General features: G+C 37.7%; 4 protein-coding genes and 1 pseudogene across 4 annotated transcripts in view; 4 read left to right on the forward strand and 1 right to left on the reverse strand.

The window, feature by feature from the left end:
- LOC107708375 (catechol O-methyltransferase domain-containing protein 1-like) overlaps positions 1 to 545 on the forward strand; it is a gene marked incomplete at its 3' end in the record, with an annotated part of 2,179 nt that extends 1,634 nt beyond the window's left edge. The window contains exons 3-4 of the mRNA XM_016512573.1: positions 291 to 396; positions 481 to 545. Coding sequence (XP_016368059.1) covers positions 291 to 396; positions 481 to 545 — 171 coding nt within the window. The remainder of the gene's footprint in view (positions 1 to 290; positions 397 to 480) is intronic.
- A 2,159-nt stretch (positions 546 to 2,704) lies between these two features.
- Positions 2,705 to 4,689, forward strand: LOC107708392 (interferon-induced protein with tetratricopeptide repeats 1-like; annotated as a pseudogene).
- A 2,615-nt stretch (positions 4,690 to 7,304) lies between these two features.
- LOC107708376 (neurofilament medium polypeptide-like) lies at positions 7,305 to 7,947 on the forward strand. Its single transcript, XM_016512574.1, has one exon. It carries the CDS (start codon positions 7,447 to 7,449, stop codon positions 7,945 to 7,947), a length of 501 nt encoding a protein of 166 aa, XP_016368060.1. The 5' UTR covers positions 7,305 to 7,446.
- A 508-nt stretch (positions 7,948 to 8,455) lies between these two features.
- On the forward strand, positions 8,456 to 9,625 carry LOC107708377 (immunoglobulin A1 protease autotransporter-like). The gene has a single exon (XM_016512575.1). The coding sequence runs from the start codon at positions 8,456 to 8,458 to the stop codon at positions 9,395 to 9,397; it is 942 nt and encodes a 313-aa protein (XP_016368061.1). The 3' UTR covers positions 9,398 to 9,625.
- A 2,580-nt stretch (positions 9,626 to 12,205) lies between these two features.
- LOC107708445 (voltage-dependent anion-selective channel protein 2-like) lies at positions 12,206 to 20,594 on the reverse strand. Its single transcript, XM_016512678.1, has 9 exons — positions 20,417 to 20,594; positions 18,020 to 18,091; positions 17,877 to 17,926; positions 17,348 to 17,500; positions 17,213 to 17,265; positions 14,818 to 15,045; positions 14,175 to 14,325; positions 13,237 to 13,294; positions 12,206 to 12,982 (listed from the first exon to the last, which is right to left on the reverse strand). Exons 2-9 carry the CDS (start codon positions 18,084 to 18,086, stop codon positions 12,891 to 12,893), a joined length of 852 nt encoding a protein of 283 aa, XP_016368164.1. The 5' UTR covers positions 18,087 to 18,091; positions 20,417 to 20,594; the 3' UTR covers positions 12,206 to 12,890.
- Positions 20,595 to 20,954: the final 360 nt, after the last annotated feature.

Genomic DNA, 20,954 nt, shown 5'->3' on the forward strand with positions numbered 1-20,954 from the left:
GGCTGCAACAACAATACTACAGCGAGAATATAAGTTACGCCTTCTTTCTTTGTGTGAACATTTGGGCGGCGTTATGCAAATCTTCCCACATAGTGACGTAGGTATGTGGGGGCGTGTTAGAACGAGCCGTTTTAGGTAGGCGTGGTTGACTCTTAACTTTTATAAAGAATATCTCTTTGGATTTGAGACTTTAGTCTTTGCAACTTTACAGATCTTCTTTATGCACCAAGAGCTTGTAACACTTCAAAGAGAAAGGAACAATTGAAATCGCATCGTATGACCCCTTTAAGAGAACTATGGAGGATCCCAAAAACCTGATGATGGTGGCAGCTGAGCAGGCTCAGTTTATGGCTAACCTTGCAAAACTCATAGAAGCCAATAAACCTATTGAGATTGGTGAGTGAAAGCAACATAAATCATGAAAATCATGTGTTTGCTTTTCACTCCTTACCTGTAAAACACATTTTGCATCTGTCTTAGGAATGTACACAGGATATAACGCCTTAAATCTGGCTCTGGTAGTTCCTGAGAATGGACTCGTGGTGGCCTGCAAAATTAATGAGGTATACGTGAATATAAGCAAGCCATTTTTTAAGGAGGTAAACCAAGGCAAAACAAGTTTGTAAAAGTATTCTGTGCATGTTTATGCAGTTGGAGTAATTAGTTTTATTAGGACACTGTATCTGTTAAGTTGCTCCTCCACATACACATACACATACACCTACACATGTCTCAATTTCGATATTGACTACTGCCTGCCACTGTAAGAACACAGTCATCAGTATAAAGCCCAGCTGACCAGTAGCGATTGAAGGCAGAGATGCAGAAATGTCCATCAGACCCTACACTGATTGCTGATAGAGACAGATGTGAATGTACACCTGGGTGCTGATATTTACACAAAGCTAAACATCAAAGTGCTTTGTCTACAATTTTCTCTTTGTATCCTATAGTTTTATAATATGACATTAAAATAACACCCTATATGTCTGGGAAAGGCAAAGATAAAAATGTTTTGATGTTCACTAGGGATTTACAATGTAAAATTAACTTCCAACACTTTTTGTTTTAGGCTGGAGTGGAAGATAAAATAGATATTCGCATTAAACCTGCAGCTGAAACCTTGGGTAAAGATGAAAAACAATTGTAATATATCATTTTTTATGTATTCATCCTTGTGTCTTTACAGATGAACTCCTAACTGCTGGTAAAGCTGGAACATTTGATTTTGTGTTCATTGACGCTGACAAGAAGAATTATGAAACATACTATGAAAAGTCACTCCAGCTTGTTCGAAAGGGTGGCATTGTAGCTATTGAAAATGTAAGTATGTAGTACAGTCTATTTAGTTTGCTTTGAAACAAACCCATTTGTAAATACACTACAAAAGTGTACGTTTTGAAAAGGTACCGCCCTAGTGACAGCTTTTGTACCTTTCGTACCTGTAAAACCAGCTAGGTCTTACGGATTCATTTAAATGGTCTTACAAATATTGTCATGAATAAATCAAATATATTCCCACCTTTCCTGTTCGGCTACGAGTAAACTGGTGTCTCTGCTCTTCAGGTCCTCTGGGGTGGACGGGTCATTAACCCAGCTGAAGATGACCTTTCCTCACAGACCATAGACAAACTGAACAAGAAGTTACACAAAGACGAGCGGATTGATCTCAGTATGCTCACTGTTGCAGATGGCCGGACACTGGCTATCAAAAGATAATCTAGATTATTTAACAGTAAATAAATGATCTAAATAAAGACTTACATAAAAAAATCTACTTTTTTAAAATAAATGTGACCCTGGACCACAAAACCAGTCATAAGTGTCAATTTTTCAAAATTGAGATTTGTACATCATCAATTAGCTGAAATAAATAAGCTTTCCATTGATGAATGGTTTGTTATAATAGGACAATATTTGGCCGAGATACAATTATTTGAATATCTGGAATCTGAGGGTGCAAAAAATCAAAATATTGAGAAAAATCGCCTTTAAAGTTGTCCAAATGATGTACTTAGCAATTCATATTACTAATCAAAAATTAAGTTTTAATATATTTACGGTAGGAAATTTACAAAATATCTTCATGGAACATGATCTTTACTTAATATCCTAATGATTTTTGGCATAAAAGAACAATCGATAATTTTGATCCATACAATGTATTTTTGGCTATTGCTACAAATATGTCTGTGCTACTTTATTACAGGTTTTGTGGTCCAGGGTCACAAATAACTTTTCAACAGAACTGTCTGGTGTTCATGAAAAAAAAAATGACCTGTGGCCAAGAAAATGAATATATTTTATTAAGCTGAAAAATAAACATTGAAGCAAAGGAGGTTAAATCTCATTATTATTAAAATAATAATAATAATAATAATAATCTTTTTGCCAGCTAATTCAATAAAGTTTCTCCACTAGATGGCGTCATTACTCTTCGGTTTCAAGTTTTTTGTCCTGTGCGAAAACCTCTATTTACTTGTTAGTAGGCTACTTACTCAACTGTGTGCAACTTAATTATTTGTTTTAAGTACTGTGTGCAACATGATTATTTGTAATTTTCCTCTTTTTTTTTTGTACTTTACAGTATTTCATTGATATTTAAAGTTACAGTCACAACTGTTTTTGTAAGATCAACTTATTAGATCAACGTAGCTATATCAGCGAATTTATTAAATACATTTTAAAGTCGCTGATGGTAATTTTACATATCCCTTATCTGATCTAGAACTGTTCACTGGCACGCATAAACTGAAGCAGTATTACATTTTACTGGGTTGTAATGTTGACGTTGTACACTTACAGTTTCGTTTATCCTTAATCAGAGCAATAGATGGAAAGTGAAACTTTCCCAAAATTAGGTAACCTAACCTTCCCTATAAAAACCCTCCCGGCGACTATGTTCAATCAGACAACGTTTGGATGAGGAACTCGGAGATTTGTAGAAGGTACGACTTCATAATGTGACTAATAATTCTATCAATAAGTAAATAAATTAAGCAGCTCTACATCAATAATAGAAACAATTTTACTATAAATATGCTGTAATTATATCAGTGAATGCCTTTAATCTAGAATACTTTTTAATTGATTTCGAAATTATATTTAAGAAAACACTATGGAAATTATATTTTACTGATCATTTAATGTTTTTCTGTAAGTCATAAAAAATAAGCTGTCAGTCAGATTGTCAGACTCTGTTCCATGTTTTGTGTGTGTCTTGCTCCCCATGTGCTATACTATACTGTATGGATTTAAGGAAACTGAGAAAGAAAAACTTCAAGAGTTTAAACATTTGCATCTATTTTGCATTTTAAACAATACAGGAATGTCTGAGGACAAGCTTAAACTGTTGTCCTGCCACTTTACTTGGGACTTGCAAAAGGAAGATGCTGACCTTAACTTTCTCGAAGTGAAAGTTTCGTGAAAGACTGGCAGTGAAATGCGAGTATGGAGGAAACCTGAAACAAAGAGAATTCAATTTTTTGGCCTTTATTAAACATTTACAAGGATTTAATGACGAGGCGCTTAAGAACCTGCAACTAGCAAAGAAGGAACATCCGGACGATGACAGCAATGTGATTGTGACGTATGGAAACTTGGCCTGGGTGCACAGTCTCATGGGCAATGTGACTGAGGCTGAGACTTACACAGAGAAAGTAAATGAAATCCTTAGAGCTTTCCCTGCTCCGTCTCCAACAGAGCTTCACAGAGAAGTTCAAAGTGAAAAAGCCTGGTCGCTTCTCAAGTTTTCTAGAAAGACCTACATCAGGGCCAAGGAGAGTTTCCTTGAAGCTTTACAGAAAGAGCCGGATGACAAGGAATGGAACACAGGCTTTGCCTTTTCTCTGTTCCGTCTGGAGGGACTGAAGATTGGTCAATACAAGCGTGTACGATTTGAAGAGTCTCCTGCTGTGCTCCAGTTGAAGAAAGCTCTGAACCTGGACCCGGACAATGCAATGATCCATGTGTATCTGGGGCTTAAGTGCTACAAGAACACAAAGAACGTAAATAGCACAGAGGCATGGCAATACATGAAGCAAGCGCTCACGATGGCTCCAGATAACCTCAGCGTTGTTTTGCATGTTGCAAAGTTCATGAAGAAAGAGCAGTTTTATGACAAGGCCCTGAAAGTGTTGCTGGAAATGCTGAAGATAGCACCAGACTCATCATGGTTACATCATGAGATTGCCAACAACTACCGCTGGAAAGCCATGCAGATGAATGACATACACAATCCAGAGTTGCTGGGCCTTTGCATTCACCATTTAGAGAAGGGTACCAGTTTAAACCCAGGCTACATATACCCACGACTGGAGTTAGCGCTGAGGTATGCAGAACAAAAGCAGATGGCTAAAGCAGAGCAGAAGTTCACTGAGCTGTTTGCCCTTCCTGACCTGAAGCCAGCTGACCGTCAAGCCTGGCATCGCATGTATGGGGATTTCAAACAGTACAGGTTGGGCTCAGAGAGAGCTGCGGTTGAGCATTATAAACAAGGAATGATGCTGGGGCGAGTGTCCACCGAATGGATCGCATGCAAAAACAGATTGAGGAAAGTCCTTCAGCATGACAGACGGGACACATATGAGATCCGGACGTTCTTTCATTCCTTTAGAACAGAGAACAAAGATGATTAGGAGAGATAAATTTAATCTCTGTTCAAGTTCCAGTCGTAATCTTCTCTCATGTAATGACCATAGCAATAGTTCTGCTGTTTCCTTTTTGATCCACTGAGTGTTAGCAGAGTTAAATAAAATATAAATGTATTTTTTTGTATATAATCTGTTTTTCCAAATGTTCATTATAATCAATTAATTGCCAGGTAGATGACAACCAGACATTTGTGTAAAAACATTAACATAATATAGTCTTTATTTGTCTTTTCAAGTTAAACCTCAATTTGTACACACATTGTATGCAGTTATGTAATGCAGTTTTTCATGATGAATTTTTTTTTCCTTTATGCCACTTTATGATGCACTGCTGTATCTGAATTGAAGGAAATATTGAACATTATCAGTGGTTTTAGTTGTTCCAGCGTCTAAAATATGATGAATTATGTTGATAAATTAACATGACAACTGGTCAGAGTTCAGCATCTTTATTTAAGTGGAACTAAGCAATAACTTGTTTACTTTGTCATTTTTATTTAAAATATGCAGCCAGTACAAGCTAAATTGCTAATTTTTTTCAATTAGCTGCAGGAATTTTGCTTTATCTGGAGCTCAAGAAACACACAGCAGCATCTTTATTTAAGTGGAACTAAGCAATAACTTGTTTACTTTGTCGTTTTTATTTAAAATATGCAGCCAATACAAGCTAAATTGCTAATTTTTTCAATTAGCTGCAGGAATTTTGCTTTATCTGGAGCTCAAGAAACACACACAAACCTTGTGAGTTATTTTACGGTCTCAATCAATCAATAAAAATAAATCTATTTATTATTTTTATGGAAACCAGGGTTTTTGAATCTTAAATCTTTACCCCCCCCCCCAAATGACAAATATGTTAAATAGAAACAAGCACTAATGGTGTCAAGACTATATAAATAATATGTTATAGTAAATGTAAAGTACTTATTTCTAAACTAGATGCCCTCACATGAGAAGGCAGACGTGTGGTGCTTATGTTGTTATTGGCTGCTCATGTAGAAGCTGTGCTGTTGGACTGATTCCAGCTCAGTGACCGCTCAGCATGACCGAAAATGTAGAGCTGACTTGTGCTTTTCTGCAGCACAAACATGTACATTATAGCTTGAAGAATGATGCTACTGCAGTAAAACATCTGCAAATCTGACAATATGATGAAACAGTAGTGTTGTTATATAATAACACCAACATAGATTAAAAGCTGTCACAGCTCTGCTGAAAATCACATACCCTACAGTATATAACAATTTTGCTGAGCTTGCAGGAATATAATATGGATTTTTCTACATGTATTAAACCAGAAAAACAATACATTAGCAGACAACAATAGAACATCTCCAAAAATATAAGAAAACAATTTTAAAAAGAACAAATATGTAAAGTTTTTAAACATTCTAATGCCACATTTACACTGCATATATGATACTGTTTAATGCTGCTCAGAGGTGGCTTAAATCCATTTACACAGAAATGATAACCATATACTTTGATATTAGGGGCTGAGGCAGGTCAGAGCAGGCATAATTTAGTATGGCTTTTATGCAACATTATGTCTTTACACAGAATTTTGAGCAGCCTTAACTCAGCTGTGTAAAGATGCCTTAGTGACAAATTGCCATCTCAAGCTACATTATAGGCTATAAAATTTTAATACAAGTTAAGGAGAACACTTAAGTTTAGGGACCAATTCTCACTATAGTGGCTTATTATCATGCATATTATTAGCATATTGGCTGTTTATATTATTACTTTAAAAGCACATATTAATTCCTTATTTTTTATTTTTATTAAATCTGACCATATTTTCGATCCCTTAATCCTACCCCATACCTAAACTTCGCTACTATCTAACTACCTATTAGCAGTAAGTTTATTGAGGCAAAAGTCATAGTTAATAGTTGGTTAATTGTGAGAACTGATCGCCAAACTAAAGTGTAATCCAAAATGGGGAATACAGTAGGCTAACTATGCCTTTTTAAAAGTAACATTGCTTTACGGTTCATTAAGCCATTGATAACCTCAGCTGAAGGTCATGACACTACAAGGTGTTTAATATAAATAGAATTTAATGCTGATATTTCTGTACACATGGTGACAGTGTTGACAGATTGTACTCTACTGATTTAGATTTTTTTTTTTAAAAGAGGCACTTACTTGTGTTTGAGGAGTTCAAACACTGAAAGAGAGGATGATGATGTCATTATACTTTTATGTAATTATAGCCTACATCATTTTAATAAGCAGGGGGATTATACTGAGCAAACTTTAGATTTAAATAATCAATAACACATAAAAAAGTTAATTACTTTGTTACTAAAACTAATTAGGTACATTATTACTTGATTGTTATAAAAAGTAATATTTAAATAAATATTTACAAGACTTAGGCTAATTGTTGTGCTCCTCGGATAGGCTACTGATTTTAATGGAAAGGCTCGAGATTTCTTTTTTTTCCCAGAATTTCTGAATTTGACAATGAAATAAATGGCATTAAAGCGCCGTTTTCTGTACATTCACAATATATGTGTATTCTAGCTTCGCCAGCTAAAACTATTTTAAAGCAGCATATGAGTTGGGAATCTGCGGACGTGAGGAGTTCATGTGACGCCACGTCTGTTCCCTGGAGATCGGCGGAGGAGGAGTGAGTGAGCGAGTGCGCAGGATGCTGAGCTGAACAGCTGATTCTGTGCATTTATCCAGTATGGGCAGCTCCATTCCGCTAACCTAGCATCTATTGCAGTATATAAAAGGGAATCATTTTCACTAACGCTGCAAAGGAAAACGCACCAGCCTCACAATGGAGCGTGTTCTTCATTCATCTGGCCGGACACGGGAAGAGTACCGGTACCAAACGGCACGTCCTTCATCACAACTCACCTCAAAGTCTGCCTTTAGCTTTGGGTCCACAGCACCGCTGAGAGGTAATGCAATCCTTAGCGAATTCGCCGCTAAACCGGCAGAAAGCTTCGATTTTTCAAACAAATATGCAGGTGGAAAGAATCTGAGGAAAATTAGTGAGAAAGAATTACTGCAGGGGCTCAATGACCGCTTCGCGGGATTCATCGAGAAGGTTCATCACCTGGAAAACCAAAACAGAGCGCTAGAGAAAGAAATTGAGGCCATTAGACAGAGAGCAAAATCCTCTGCCTCTCTGTCCAAAGAGTATGAATCAGAACTTAGTAGTCTGAGGCAGCAAGTTCATGAGATAGGCCTTCAAAAGCATCAAATTGAGATAAACCGCCAGAACCTGGAGGAAGAGTTTAACACTTTGAGAGAAAAGTATAGAACAAGCCACTGATGAACAAGATAAAGATGAGGAATTAGATGCAAAAGGCACAGAGCACAAAGACCTGAAGAATGACGTGCAGGGAAAAGTAGAAGAACCTGAAGAGGAAAATAAACAAGCTGAAGAGACAGAGAAAGATGTTCCCAAACCAGATCTGTCAGAAAAGCAAGAAATACCAGAGAAATCAAAAACTGTACCAAAAGACAAACCATCTCAGGAACCGCAAGATCCTGAAGCAACAACTGAAGTAAAACCTAAGCCTGGTGGAGAGACCGTTGGGGTAACTTCTCCAAAAACTGAAGATGCTAAAATCTCATCTCAACAATCTACAACTGCAAAATCAACAGAGAAAGAGAAAGAATTAGCTCCAGTGCAACCTGTAGAGGAAGATACTCCTAAACCAGATAAACAAGCAGCTCCCGAACATACAGAGAGTGGAAAACAGACTACTGAAGAGGACACTTCTGCAAAAAAAGACAAATCTGATACTGTAAAGGAAGAAACTAAGAAATATGAGCCTATGGGAAAAGACCAAGAGGATAACAACAAACTAACAGAGAAACTTGTGGGGAAAAAGCAAGAGGCTCAATCAAGTGAAGACGAAAAGGAACATAAACCTGAGGAGTCTGTAAAAGATAGCAAAGTTGAACTGGTAGACAACATGAAAACAGAAAAGGGTGAAAGTATCAGGGCTAAAGAACAAGAAAAGACACAAAAAGAGCTTTCAAAGGATGCAGAAGAACAATCGCAACCTGAAAAGTCAAAGAAACAGGAGGACAGCAAAAGCAGTAGTAGTCTAGCAAGTGTGACAATAGAAAAGGGTGAAACTGGCAAGCTAAAAGAAACAGAAAAGACACCAGAAGACCTTTCCAAAGTTGCTGAAGAAAAATCACGACCTCAAAAGTCACAGATACCAGAGGACAAAAAAAGTGACAGTGTAAAAACAGAAAAGGCTGAACATGCTAAGCCTAAAGAAACAGAAAAGACAAAAGAAGAACTTTCCAAAGTTGCAGAAGAAAAATCACAACTTGAAAAGTCACAGACACAGGAAGTCCGCAAAAGTGACAGTGTAGACAGCATCAAAACAGAAAAGGCTGAACATGCTAAGCCGAAAGAAACAGAAAAGACACAGGAGGACCTCTCCAAAGATAAGGAAGAAAAATCACCTGAAAAGTCAAAGAAACAGGAGGAGAGCAAAAGCGATAGCAGTTCTGAAAGTGCAACAACAAGCGGAGGGCAAGCTAAAGTCACAGAGAAACAGGTTGATGAAATACTGAGTAATCAACCCCCCAACGCTCAGGAATTAACATCTGATGCAAAGCCTGAGCAAAAGGATATTAAAAAAAGCAAAGAGGAGATGCCTGAAAAAACTGTAGAGGTGGATAGTGTGACAACCAAAGGCAGTGGAACCAGCAAAGATGTTAAAAATGAAGAAACTCCCAAAAGTCAGCGGTGCACATGAAGTGAAGTCTGCAAAATCTGAGACGCCAACCAAAACAGAAGCTAAAGCTCTGTAGAAGACAGAGCAGGTCAAAGAGAGCAGCAAGCAGGACAACGTGGACATCAAAGGTCCAGAAGAAACAACTAAGCCCTCTAGTGTAATGTAGAATATAAACAGCAGGGGGGGAAAAAATGAGAAAAGAGAATGTTCAAATAGCCCCCTTGACGAATCTAATATAAATTACAATTGCGTGACAGACGATCTCAGTTGAGCATGACTTTTAGAAACTGCTTTCAGGAAGTGTGATGTTTCTGATGCAGATGCATGCGTACACTGTGATCTGCGTGTACATAATGAATGTGAATCATGAGGAATGTATAAGATTTTATTTTGCTACGTCCCTCGCTCTGATCAGCCAAATGTATGTATCAAAACAATGCTACATATTAACTGAATAAATATTGCAGCATATCGGTGTTTGACAGTATGTTAATTCAAGAGCTTTTCCTATAGAGGAACTACAGTATTGAGTTTTGTAAACTGTTTGGTAATGTGGGTGTTTCATCCTCTGCTGCTTTTCTACTTATCGATTGCAACACTTGCTAACCAGTACTTGCATAAGCTTAAATATTCCCTTGTCAATATGGCAGCGATTCATCTATAAATGATTACAAGACATTTAATTATTGTATGTGTTTCCTAGGAACTCACTTAAGGTTTCTTTACCCAGAAAAACCCTGCAGCAATTTTTTAAAGACATCTCAGTTTTTTTGAGGCAGGGTAAAATATATCATCTTGAGCTGAAGTGATAAAAAAAATTACATCCACTTTACCAAAGCCCGTACCAGTGCTGGATACTGACAGTTCCACAGTTGACAGAGCAGTGGCTGGCAGGTGGTTTTACTTCAGGACCCTTTCACATTGCACATAGTACAGTTCAAATGTTTGGGGTCAGCAGGATCTTTTTGGAAGAACTTAATGCTTTTATTCAGCAAAGACACTTGGTTCAGTTCATGGAGCTCTCTCCTAATGCGCTGATGATCTGAATCAGGTGTGTTAAATAAGGGAGACATGCAAAATGTGCTGAGTGGGGGTTTGTCCCCACAACCAGGATTAAGAACCACTGGTATAGAAATGTATAATGTTACAAAATAATAAATGCTATTCTTTTGAATTTTCTATTAATTAAAGAAAAAGTGTATCAGTCCCCACAAAAATAATAAGCTGCATTACTGATTTCAAAATTTATCATATACTAACATACATAAACATACTGGTAAAAAAATGTATAGCCTGAATGCACTGCAAGTCGCTTTGGATAAAAGCATCGGCTAAATGCATAAATTATTATTATTGATCAATTTCTTAGCAGAAAATCAGCATATTAGAATGATTTCTGACACTAAAGACTGGCTGCTGGCAATTCTGCCTTGCTATCACAGGAAAAAATAAATGTTACAATATATTTAAAGAAATGTCTTATTTTAAATATTTTCACAATATTACAGTTGTTACTGTATTTTGGATGTTTTAAAAATGCAGCCTCGGTGAGCATAAGAGACTTCTTTTTCAAAAACATTACAAAGTCCTACCAACATCAAAATTTCCAGTGGTAGTGTTACATGGTGACCGACTGATTTCAAAATTTATCATATACTAACATACATAAACATACTGGTAAAAAAATTTATAGCCTGAATGCACTGCAAGTCACTTTGGATAAAAGCATCGGCTAAATGCATAAATTATTATTATTGATCAATTTCTTCGCAGAAAATCAGCATATTAGAATGATTTCTGACACTAAAGACTGGGGCTAAATGCATAAATTATTATTATTGATCAATTTCTTAGCAGAAAATCAGCATATTAGAATGATTTCTGACACTAAAGACTGGCTGCTGGCAATTCTGCCTTGCTATCACAGGAAAAAATAAATGTTACAATATATTTAAAGAAATGTCTTATTTTAAATATTTTCACAATATTACAGTTGTTACTGTATTTTGGATGTTTTAAAAATGCAGCCTCGGTGAGCATAAGAGACTTCTTTTTCAAAAACATTACAAAGTCCTACCAACATCAAAATTTCCAGTGGTAGTGTTACATGGTGACCCAAGACAGCACCATTTTTACATATCAAAGTAGACACTCTAATAAAGTAATAATAATAATAACAAGAAAAACACTTAATATTACCACTCACAGAGATAACACAATGATCAAGAAAATTGAAAACTTTTGCAAATGCATAATTAGCATAAGTGATATTTCCCAGTAACAGTGAACCCACATTAAATGAAAGCTGTCATATTAAACCATAATAAACAACTTGTCCTTGTTGGCCTAATTACAATATCAACTCTTTTAGACTTAAATAGGTCAGTACAAATGGAAGGATTAAATCAAATGTGAAAACTGACGACCCATTTAGAGTTGAAACAATCATTAAAAATAGAACACAAGCAACATACCAGACTATTTTTTTACTATGTGACATGAATTCTGTCAATGAAAGATATGAGATGCTTCTCTTCTACCATTTGCGAATAATGTGAATAAGCCCGTTAATTTTGCTGTCTAAGAGTATTAACATTAAGCATCGTTTTTGGGTATAACATATTTCTGAGCTAGACTTTATAGTACGAGAACCAATTTGCTTTGTAAGCAACAAAAAATGTCATAGATGAATTCAAATAGTTTATTGAAAAGTTCAAACATACACATAAGGACCTCTCAGGTGTTGTGAATGCATGGTCTCAGGGAATTAAGGTCATAATGCAACACGGGGAGCAAAGGGTACTGAACTCAAACCACACCCACAAGACCCGTTCTGCCATCACGGTGTGCCACGGATAGTCGTCTGTGCTGCAAACGAAAACAAAAGGCCAGTCATGCCAGCACAGGAGCACCAGCGTTTATCTCCCCATTAGGCTACCCAAAAACTGCTCCGTTCAAGGGCAGACTTCACATACAACGGTTACTCCAGAAGGCTGCCGAAGGAAAAATAAACTGCTTAAGCTTGTCCTTGCGTGCATGGAAAGAAAAAACAGTATAACAGTATTTAAATAATAGCAGGTATAACCTTTAATACAGAGTTAAGTGGTTGCTTGAATCGCATTCAGACGACTAAGGAATATCAGATACAATACAAATGATGAAATCAGAGACAGTTTTGTCACAAATCCACCCCAAACCCACCACCGGCTAACTGAGAAGGGAACACAACAGAAAGCCACAGACGCCCTCCGTCCCAGAGAGTATATCATTACTGTGGCAGTGCTGGAGAGAGATGAAGAAATTAATTTGTAGCTGAATGTCTAGAAGAGAACAACTACAAATGAAAAACAAACAAGGGCATTAGGAGGTGACAAAAAGAAACATGATCGCTTTTGATGAGCCTTTACACACATCCCATTCCATCTGGAATCCCCCTGCTGGTTGCTGTTGGAGTTAGAGCTAAGGCCAGATTTCTCTGATATTCCCTTGTCCCTGAAGTTAAGCAGGAGCAGGTTTAGGCCTCCAGCTCCAGGCCCAAGCCCAGCTTGTGGCCTCCGGAATTGATGCTCTTTCCATCAACCAGGGCCGACAGGGTCAACTTGATACCTGAAAAGCCATCACAAATGTAATCACTGCAGCTTTTACAGCATCTTAACCACATAAATGGGTTGTATTTCTAAACAACCTATTTTATCAGTCTCCAAAGCCGAAGTGAATCATATTGTGTGGTGGACAGATGATGTTACCAACTATAAACTATTGTGAGATACAAAATAAAAGAAATCAATGGCTTTCACTAATAAATTCTCAAGTGTAAATAATAATACAGGAAACTCATATAGAGAAACTCATCACTGTACCTGGTCTCAGAGTCTGAGTATAACCGACACCGACAAGGCTGGTGTTATTCACTTTAGCCTGTTGAATAGAGAGGAAAATATTGACATAATGCTCACATGCAAAGCCAAATGTAACATTCAAATCACAAACACATTCTGAGTTTTAGGGGCACAAATCTTTCACAAGTTACTGTGAGTCGATGCTAAATTCAGTGTGTAGAATCGATATAAAAGCTGTACCAGAGTATGCCTGCTCTCAGAAAATCGGAGACGGCTCTGGGGCTTTTGTTTTTTTGCATTACAATAGCCTTAAACTTTGTCATTGTCATTCAGCTCACATCTTTGGCTGTGTAGGAGAGCTATTGATCAACATTTGAGCATGGGATGCATTGTGCCCTCTTACTGTAATGCTTGTGTAAATACACTTACTTCCTCTAAATATAGATCATGGTGCAAGAAATTGATTGGTTGTTTTGTAAGATGCCATAAAAAAAAAAGGTTACTCAGCCTTTTTGGGTTTGGCTGGTAAATTTATCACAGTGTAAGTGCACCTTACACCGCTATAAAGCAGTGGTTCTCAATTCCGTTCCAGGGGGACCCACTGCTCTGCACATTTTATACGTATCGCTTATTTAACACAGATCATCAGCTCATTAGGAGAGAGCTCCATGAACTAAACAGTGTGTCAAATAAGAGAGACATACAAAATGTGCAAAGCAGTGTACATACCAGTGGTATAAAGGACACTGCAGATTGATAATATCATTTAATAATTATGATTAAGAACCATTCAAGAAAGCATCAGCATACATTAGTGAACCAATTTTTCCCTACACCCTTTATTATTATGGAGAAAGTACATTTAGAAATATGTTATTTTATGGGATCAGATGCAAAAACAAATGGGTGCCTACTTCTGAAACGTATGATTTGTGTAAAAGCAATACGAGCTCACTCACACTGATGGAAGCGTCTTTGTCCAGCTGATACTTGGCAGCAATACCGAAGCGTGTGCTGTTGCTTCCTGCTGTCCAGGCCAGATTCACCGCTGTCTCCAGCTTATCACTCACTTTCTGGTAGATGGAGCCACCAAACTCTGAGCCATCATTACTGCAGGGACAGACAAATCATTAAGACTAGATCATTAGGAAAAACAACTTGTCCTTAAATCTCAAATCGATCAATCAATCAAACAGTGGCACATTAACTCCTGGATGCTTATACAAATTACTTTTCTCTTGTAATTTTACTGAGATCACTCACAAAGAGCAATTTCTTGAAATATTTTCAAGAACGATCAAAAATGACACATTTAGTGCAGAAATCTCCATAACTTTAAGAATACTTTATTATTTGTCATTATATTTGTAGGCATGAAAAGAAAATCATGATTTTAAAATCCTGTCCAGATTGTCCATGTCCATTTGTCCTATTAATGGAAACGCAATGTGTCATTCCGGGGACAACATGCAGTAAAATTCCTGATGTCTAAGCGAACTCTGTGTACATAAATTCTCACTATATCAATACTTCTCCCCACTAAAATAAACCAGGTCCCAGTCTCATGCACTTAGAATGATGTAGTGATGCTTCAGGACTTACACGTTAGTGTGCAGCTGAAAGTCTTCTGTTTTGTAGCCTACAGCAAAGTTGTTCTGGGTCATCTTGGACTTGGCAGTGTCGAAGGACATCTGGTAACCGGCGAGCCATCCCTCATAGCCGACCACTGCAGCGCCGTGGATGGTTGGACCAGCAAAGTCAAAGTCAACGTCACCGCCCAGGTTGACGTACTCACGCTTGTATGCAGTCTTAACTTTTCCACTCTTTTTTCTGTTCATGAGGGAAAATAAACACAATTTAGCATCATATTTAGTGGAATTACATTTGTTTATAAAAAGGTACTTAAAACATATGGATTATTTGCCTTTTGACTAGCTATAAACCAAAATTACAATCTGCAGAAATATAAACCGTTTGGATTGTTAATACTCTTTTCCATCAAACAAGTGATATAATTAGTTTAACAAATGACTCTAGAAAAAAAATGATGCAGTCTTCTTCACAAGTATTTGAACTATCAAACCACACTTCAAATATATATCATTTTCATCTTTAGATAACATATCAAAACAAGTGGCAAATAGCTGATTCTAGACCATCTCTTTTAGTAGTATTTCAATAATGTCATAGTATTTGTGGGTTTTTTTTAGTTTACATTTTAGCAATTTTATCTGCTTTTAGACAAACAGGAAGTGTTACAATATTTGTCTTATTTTTTGATCTGTATATCAGTTTTATCATTTTAAACCCCAAAATAACTCTTTTAAATATTTAGCTTGAAAAGTGTGCTTACTCTATATTTCTTAAACTCTACATTTTTTAGTTCTTAAAACTAAATGCCACATTTATTGTTCATACTTATTCATACTTATTTCTGCCCAAGTGTTACTTAAGTGTCCAAATGCTGTTTTGGACCACTGAACCATAAAACATCTATTTAGGCCTACATTACATTTAAGCCTTAATTAATCTGAATTCAAAAAATGCTAAATGAGAAGCTGCAGATACTGTAGTGAAGGACATAAAGTCATGCCTTGGTCATACCATTTCATTCACTGACTGCACCATTTTATAAACAACTTAAAGCTCAAGTCACAGCTCATATTGAGACTAGAACAAACCAACACATGATGGCCCATTTTGCATTGCCTACAACAGAGCATACAGCAGTTTGGTGGCAGTAAGACTTTTTTGTTTTTTAAGAAATTAATACTTTTATTCAGCAAGGATGTGTTAAACTGATTCAAAGTGACAGTAAAGACATTTATGATTTTAAAACGATTTACATTTCAAATAAACACTTTTCTTACTTTCAACAAAGAATCTTAAATCTATCACAGTTTTCAACACTGATAATAATAAGAAATGTTTCTTGAGCAGCAAATCATCATATTAGAATCATGTGAGCATCACGCGACACTGAAGACTGGAGTAATGATGCTGAAAGTTCAGCTTTGCATCACAGGAATAAATTACATTTTAAAATATATTACAAGAGAAACAGTTATTTTAATTTGTAACAATCTCATAAAATTACTCTTTGACTGTATGTTTAATCAAACATGTGCAGCCTTGGTGAGAATAAAAGACTACTACGAAAAAAAGTTTAAAAATCTTACCCAGGGGCGGATTTAGTGAATTGGGGGCCCCAGGCAAAATATAGGAATGGGGCCCTATACATTTGCACACATTTTCCTAGATCAAACTTGAGGTTCCTTTTTTGTTGTGATGCTTGCTGCTGCACAATGGTGCCCCATAGTTGTGTCCAATTAGCTTGAATGTAAACATTGTCATGAATTCTTTGTATTCCCATTTGTGAAATAGTCAACAAATTCATTGTTGTAGGCTAACCCGATCTCATGAAAGTGCGTATAGCACGATTTTCTGCTTCCGGTTGTCGTGGTAACAAACACCGTAAACAGCAACCGTTCGCGTGTCAGCGCTTAATGCGCATATCCTATATGAAAAGCATTTTAGGGGGCCCTTGGCTTTTGGGGGCCCAAGGCGGTCGCCTAACTTTGCCTAATTGGTAAGTCCGCACCTGATCTTACCGAACCCAAACTTTTAAACGGTTTCAGTAGGTGATTAAATCCATTGATCTTGCTCAGAGACAAACGCTGCTCTTTACCTCTCTGCTACATGATCCAAAGCCCCCGTCATGAACTATACATCAGTGAAGGCCATGTCAGCAATTCTGTCATCTGAGAGCACAGACCCCAACGACACCAGACAGGTGCCACTCGATTTACAGTTCTCAGAACATGAGGACTATGCTGTCGAGCTTGTGTGAACGTAACCTTGAATATGCATCAATACAATACTGAGTTATGGGCCGCCATGACACCATCCCTCATCTCCCCTGACCCAACTGCACTGAGACAAATCTGTGCTTCAAACCAAATCTGAAGCTTTTCGGTGAAGAAAATTAAAAATTTACCCTGTGTTTGGTGAGAAGTTTGTTTCAAAGGTCAACTTCAGTCCCTTTGCAATCTGAAAAAGAGATAAAGAGCATTATTATTCATGCTAAAACACCTGCACCTTCATCATTAAGTGATTGAAAACACATTCAGACCTGGTCTTCAATGATGATCTCTGTGCCCAGGGTGTTGTCAGTATTCCACTTCTCTGTGAAGGTCAGACCATACTCAGACCTCTTGTATTTGGTTTCCAGGCTGCCCACCACTTTGCTGGTGTCCGTGTTGGAGGAACCAGAGGTCTTGAATTCCTATAGAGATATTAAAGAGAAATATTTCAGATCATAGTGATATATTCATGGAGCAGGTGTATTGTTTTATTAAATAATTCTTAATAATTAAAGCATTAAGTACCAACATATGAAATAGGTTACATGCATACTTTTCTCCTCTCTTCTAGCTTGCTTCCTAATCTAGTTGTCCAATAAAACTGGCTTTGTACATTACAAATATTTTTGGCTCTTTGACAAATTGCTTTTGTTCATTTTTGACGCTTCAGATAAAACCATCTTAAAAAAATGCATAAATATAAATGTATTTGTAATGTACATGGAACTGGCTTATGTATTTTCAATCAAACACTTAGGAGTGACGGGGTCACACATTTAATGAAAAGAAAAGTCTCACCACTCCACTGGCTGATTTTGTCTTGACATCGAGCTTCACCATACCGAATCCTTTCAGACAACAAACCAAAGGAAACTATTACAACATTAACTGACAACTAACGGTGATTTTCAAATGATGTAGTGGATTATTATATACATTACCATATCCTTTGTTGAAGATGTCTTTGGCAGACTTGCCAAGATCAGCATATGCTGGGGGAACTGCCATTTTATCTATTTAAAAAAAAAAAAAGCATGTTGGAATAATTAGTGGGTCAGACTCAGAAGAACATCATAACTAATAGAGCTGTGCAGAAGCAGACCAACACATTCAGTTACAACTGATTTGAGCCATTTGAAATAAAGTGGTGGGATGTTTTGGGTGGTCTACGGTATCTCTAGCTTTCCATGGGTAATCGTAGTGAGCCAGTGTCATATCAGTTTGATAAATGACCCAGCCTGAATGCAGCTGCTCTGCTCCAGCTAATCTGAATTGACAGCAGGCCACTCCTAACTGAGTCGCCGAGTTAGGAAGTGACGCATGGACTCACTCCACACTAATCTATAAGTGTGGAGCATGTGTGCAAGTCAGCATGAGAAGCAATTATAGGAATAAAACTGAAGAAGCCTGGGGAAGGTGTGGAGGCAAGGGGCGGAGATGCTTAAATGAAAAAATAGCTAGGCTTTAGTGTAAGGTCTGCATAATGTGTTTGCAGTTGATTGTGTATCAAGAACAACATCCAGGAACTGTACAGTGTCATCGCTGTATTCATCATGGAATTTCAAGTAAGAGACCAATCACAATGCAGTATACAATGATGGAAAAAAAGACAACCAATCAGAATGCTAAATTATGAAGATATCATGTTGCATGAATTCTGAATATTCTACCCCAGTAAAAAGATGGTCACACTAGACTTTGAGCACTCAATTTCTTTGGACACTGCAAAGGTTGTGATATGACGTCATGCTTGGTGGCGTCTTTTAAAAAATATATAAATTCAGCATTTAACAAATAATAATAAATCCAAAATGGAAAAATGTACAATCCCCACTCTGTACTCCAAAGTTCAAGTTTGTTTGTTGTGCTTGTGTTTCCAGTCTCGCGCATTTGCATGCGTATGAACGGAAGTACAGCAAATGGAATGAAGTGTAATGTGACCTCCCCTTAAGTCAATGCGAGATTTTCACAAGGGGGGGGAATACTATGCAAGTCAATGGGGACCAGCAACTGAAGGTGAACTATCCCTTTAAAAAGAACAGGGAAAAATAAAGTAAAACCAGCATAAGATTGTTTGCTGGTCTTAACTGGTTTAGCCTGGTCTAGCTGGTTTCCTAGCCAGTCCAAGCTTTAGTTTAGAAAGAAGCCATCAACCAACCTGAGCAGACTGGAAGACCAGCTAAGACCAGCAAACCAGACTACGGAGCCCGGGAAGTCACCTGTAGGAGAAAAAAAAAACAATCCGTGGCGACGGTTTTGCAATCCGTCCCCTCAGTTTATAAACCGTACTCACTAATTCTTACACTGTTCCCTCGGTTTAACAAATCCTGAGGGGACGGATTGCAAAACCGTCGCCACGGATTGTTTTTTTTCCCTCCTACAGGTGACTTCCCGGGCTCCGTACCAGACTGATTTAAACCTGTCAGCAGGGGAATAAAAAAAATCTAACAAGAATGTTGGAGGAATATCAACATAATAATGCCCTGCAAACACTGTTAATGTAACAAATAATGCTCAGACAACAAATATTAGGAAATATACTAAATTTACATTTCCAAACAGAGAATATAACTTACTCTAAATATAATATAAAGCATCGCTGTGACCTTTATCATACAGGGCAGTAAAAGGAATGTCTGGACCTGTAGGCTTGACAGGCGTTTCCATGTCTTTCTTTTCAGGAAGAACTACATTACCGCTGCTTATGAAATACTCATCCGCCATAGAAACAATTACTTACTAGTTCTTCTAGCCTAAAAAAAACGGAGTATTCATTTCTATGTAAGAAAAATGCACCCTCTTGTGCAGCAACCTTATAGATTTATAGTAAAATCAGCTCAATTAATAGACGGGTCTGAGAACTGCTTTATTATAAAGGGCAAAGTAAGGGCAAGGCTAATTGCGGATCTCCTTCCCTATTTTCAGTAGCCGCAGGAAACCCGCATGGCGCTGGCGGACACCCTGACGACTTTAAACGAAACAGAAAGAAGTTAAGCACGAACTGTGATTAAAACAGAAATAAAAGCACTAAAAATGACCAGCGCGACACGGGTCAAGCGGCTCCAGCAATCATGTCAGCTTGCGGGAAGCCAAGCACTGAGCCGGCGATCTGTCAATTAAAGCCACGCTATAACGTTAGATGAGGTTTGAAAGCCGCTGACTTGTGCTCATGTCGCGCTGTGACTGATCTCAGGCTCTGGGCTGCTCCGTCTCTCTGGCTGTGACATTAGGACAGGCCGAGTTCTGAGCGATTCAGCTAACGCGAGCTAACACGCTAGCACTAGGTAGAAAGCTGAAATGTCCGCGGTATATGATTTCTGCGTTTCTCACTGACTTACCTGTTAAAAGGAGTGGCGTGAGGTTATTCAGGCGCGACTGCTGAACTTATTCCCAGCGCTGAGCCAATGTGCAGGGTCCGGCCAGTTGGAGGGCGAACTGAAGGAGACTGTAATGTAACACACCCGTGCCGACAACCTCCTGCTCAAGGACCCCAGGCTGCCCCAATGGTGCCTGATGGTAAATGCTTACAGCCAAGAAGTTGAACAGATGTGCTTCGAGCTTTATTCTCACATTCTTTCCAGCGTTGCCAATTTGGGGATTTTGTCGCCAAATTTAGCTACTTTCTCATTGTAGCTGCTACTTTTTTTTATTTTTTGCGACAAGGAGCTATTTTAGCTATATTTAAATAAAACTAGCGATTTTTTGGAGATTTTAAATTTTTTACTTGGCCACACCCTGCCGTAGGCCCGTGACCTCTCACGTTTGCTCTCAATCATGCCAATGAGTCTGCGCAGTGAACACATCAGTACGCCACGCCTGCCATGACGCACACCACAATTTCATTATAAGCATCAATCAAGATGGCGGAGAAAAAAT

The sequence above is a fragment of the Sinocyclocheilus rhinocerous genome, unplaced genomic scaffold (genome assembly GCF_001515625.1).
Source record: "Sinocyclocheilus rhinocerous isolate Xijiao unplaced genomic scaffold, SAMN03320098_v1.1 scaffold295, whole genome shotgun sequence".
Lineage (NCBI taxonomy): Eukaryota > Metazoa > Chordata > Actinopteri > Cypriniformes > Cyprinidae > Sinocyclocheilus > Sinocyclocheilus rhinocerous.

Coding starts and splice junctions, on each gene's coding strand:
- LOC107708445 (XM_016512678.1), bottom strand. CDS start 18,086: ATGGCAGTTCCCCCAGCATATGCTGATCTTGGCAAGTCTGCCAAAGAC. Junction 17,927..18,019: donor CATCTTCAACAAAGGATATG/GTAATGTATATA, acceptor GTTGTCTGAAAG/GATTCGGTATGGTGAAGCTC. Junction 17,266..17,347: donor AGATCATCATTGAAGACCAG/GTCTGAATGTGT, acceptor TCTCTTTTTCAG/ATTGCAAAGGGACTGAAGTT.
- LOC107708377 (XM_016512575.1), top strand. CDS start 8,456: ATGGGAAAAGACCAAGAGGATAACAACAAACTAACAGAGAAACTTGTG.
- LOC107708376 (XM_016512574.1), top strand. CDS start 7,447: ATGGAGCGTGTTCTTCATTCATCTGGCCGGACACGGGAAGAGTACCGG.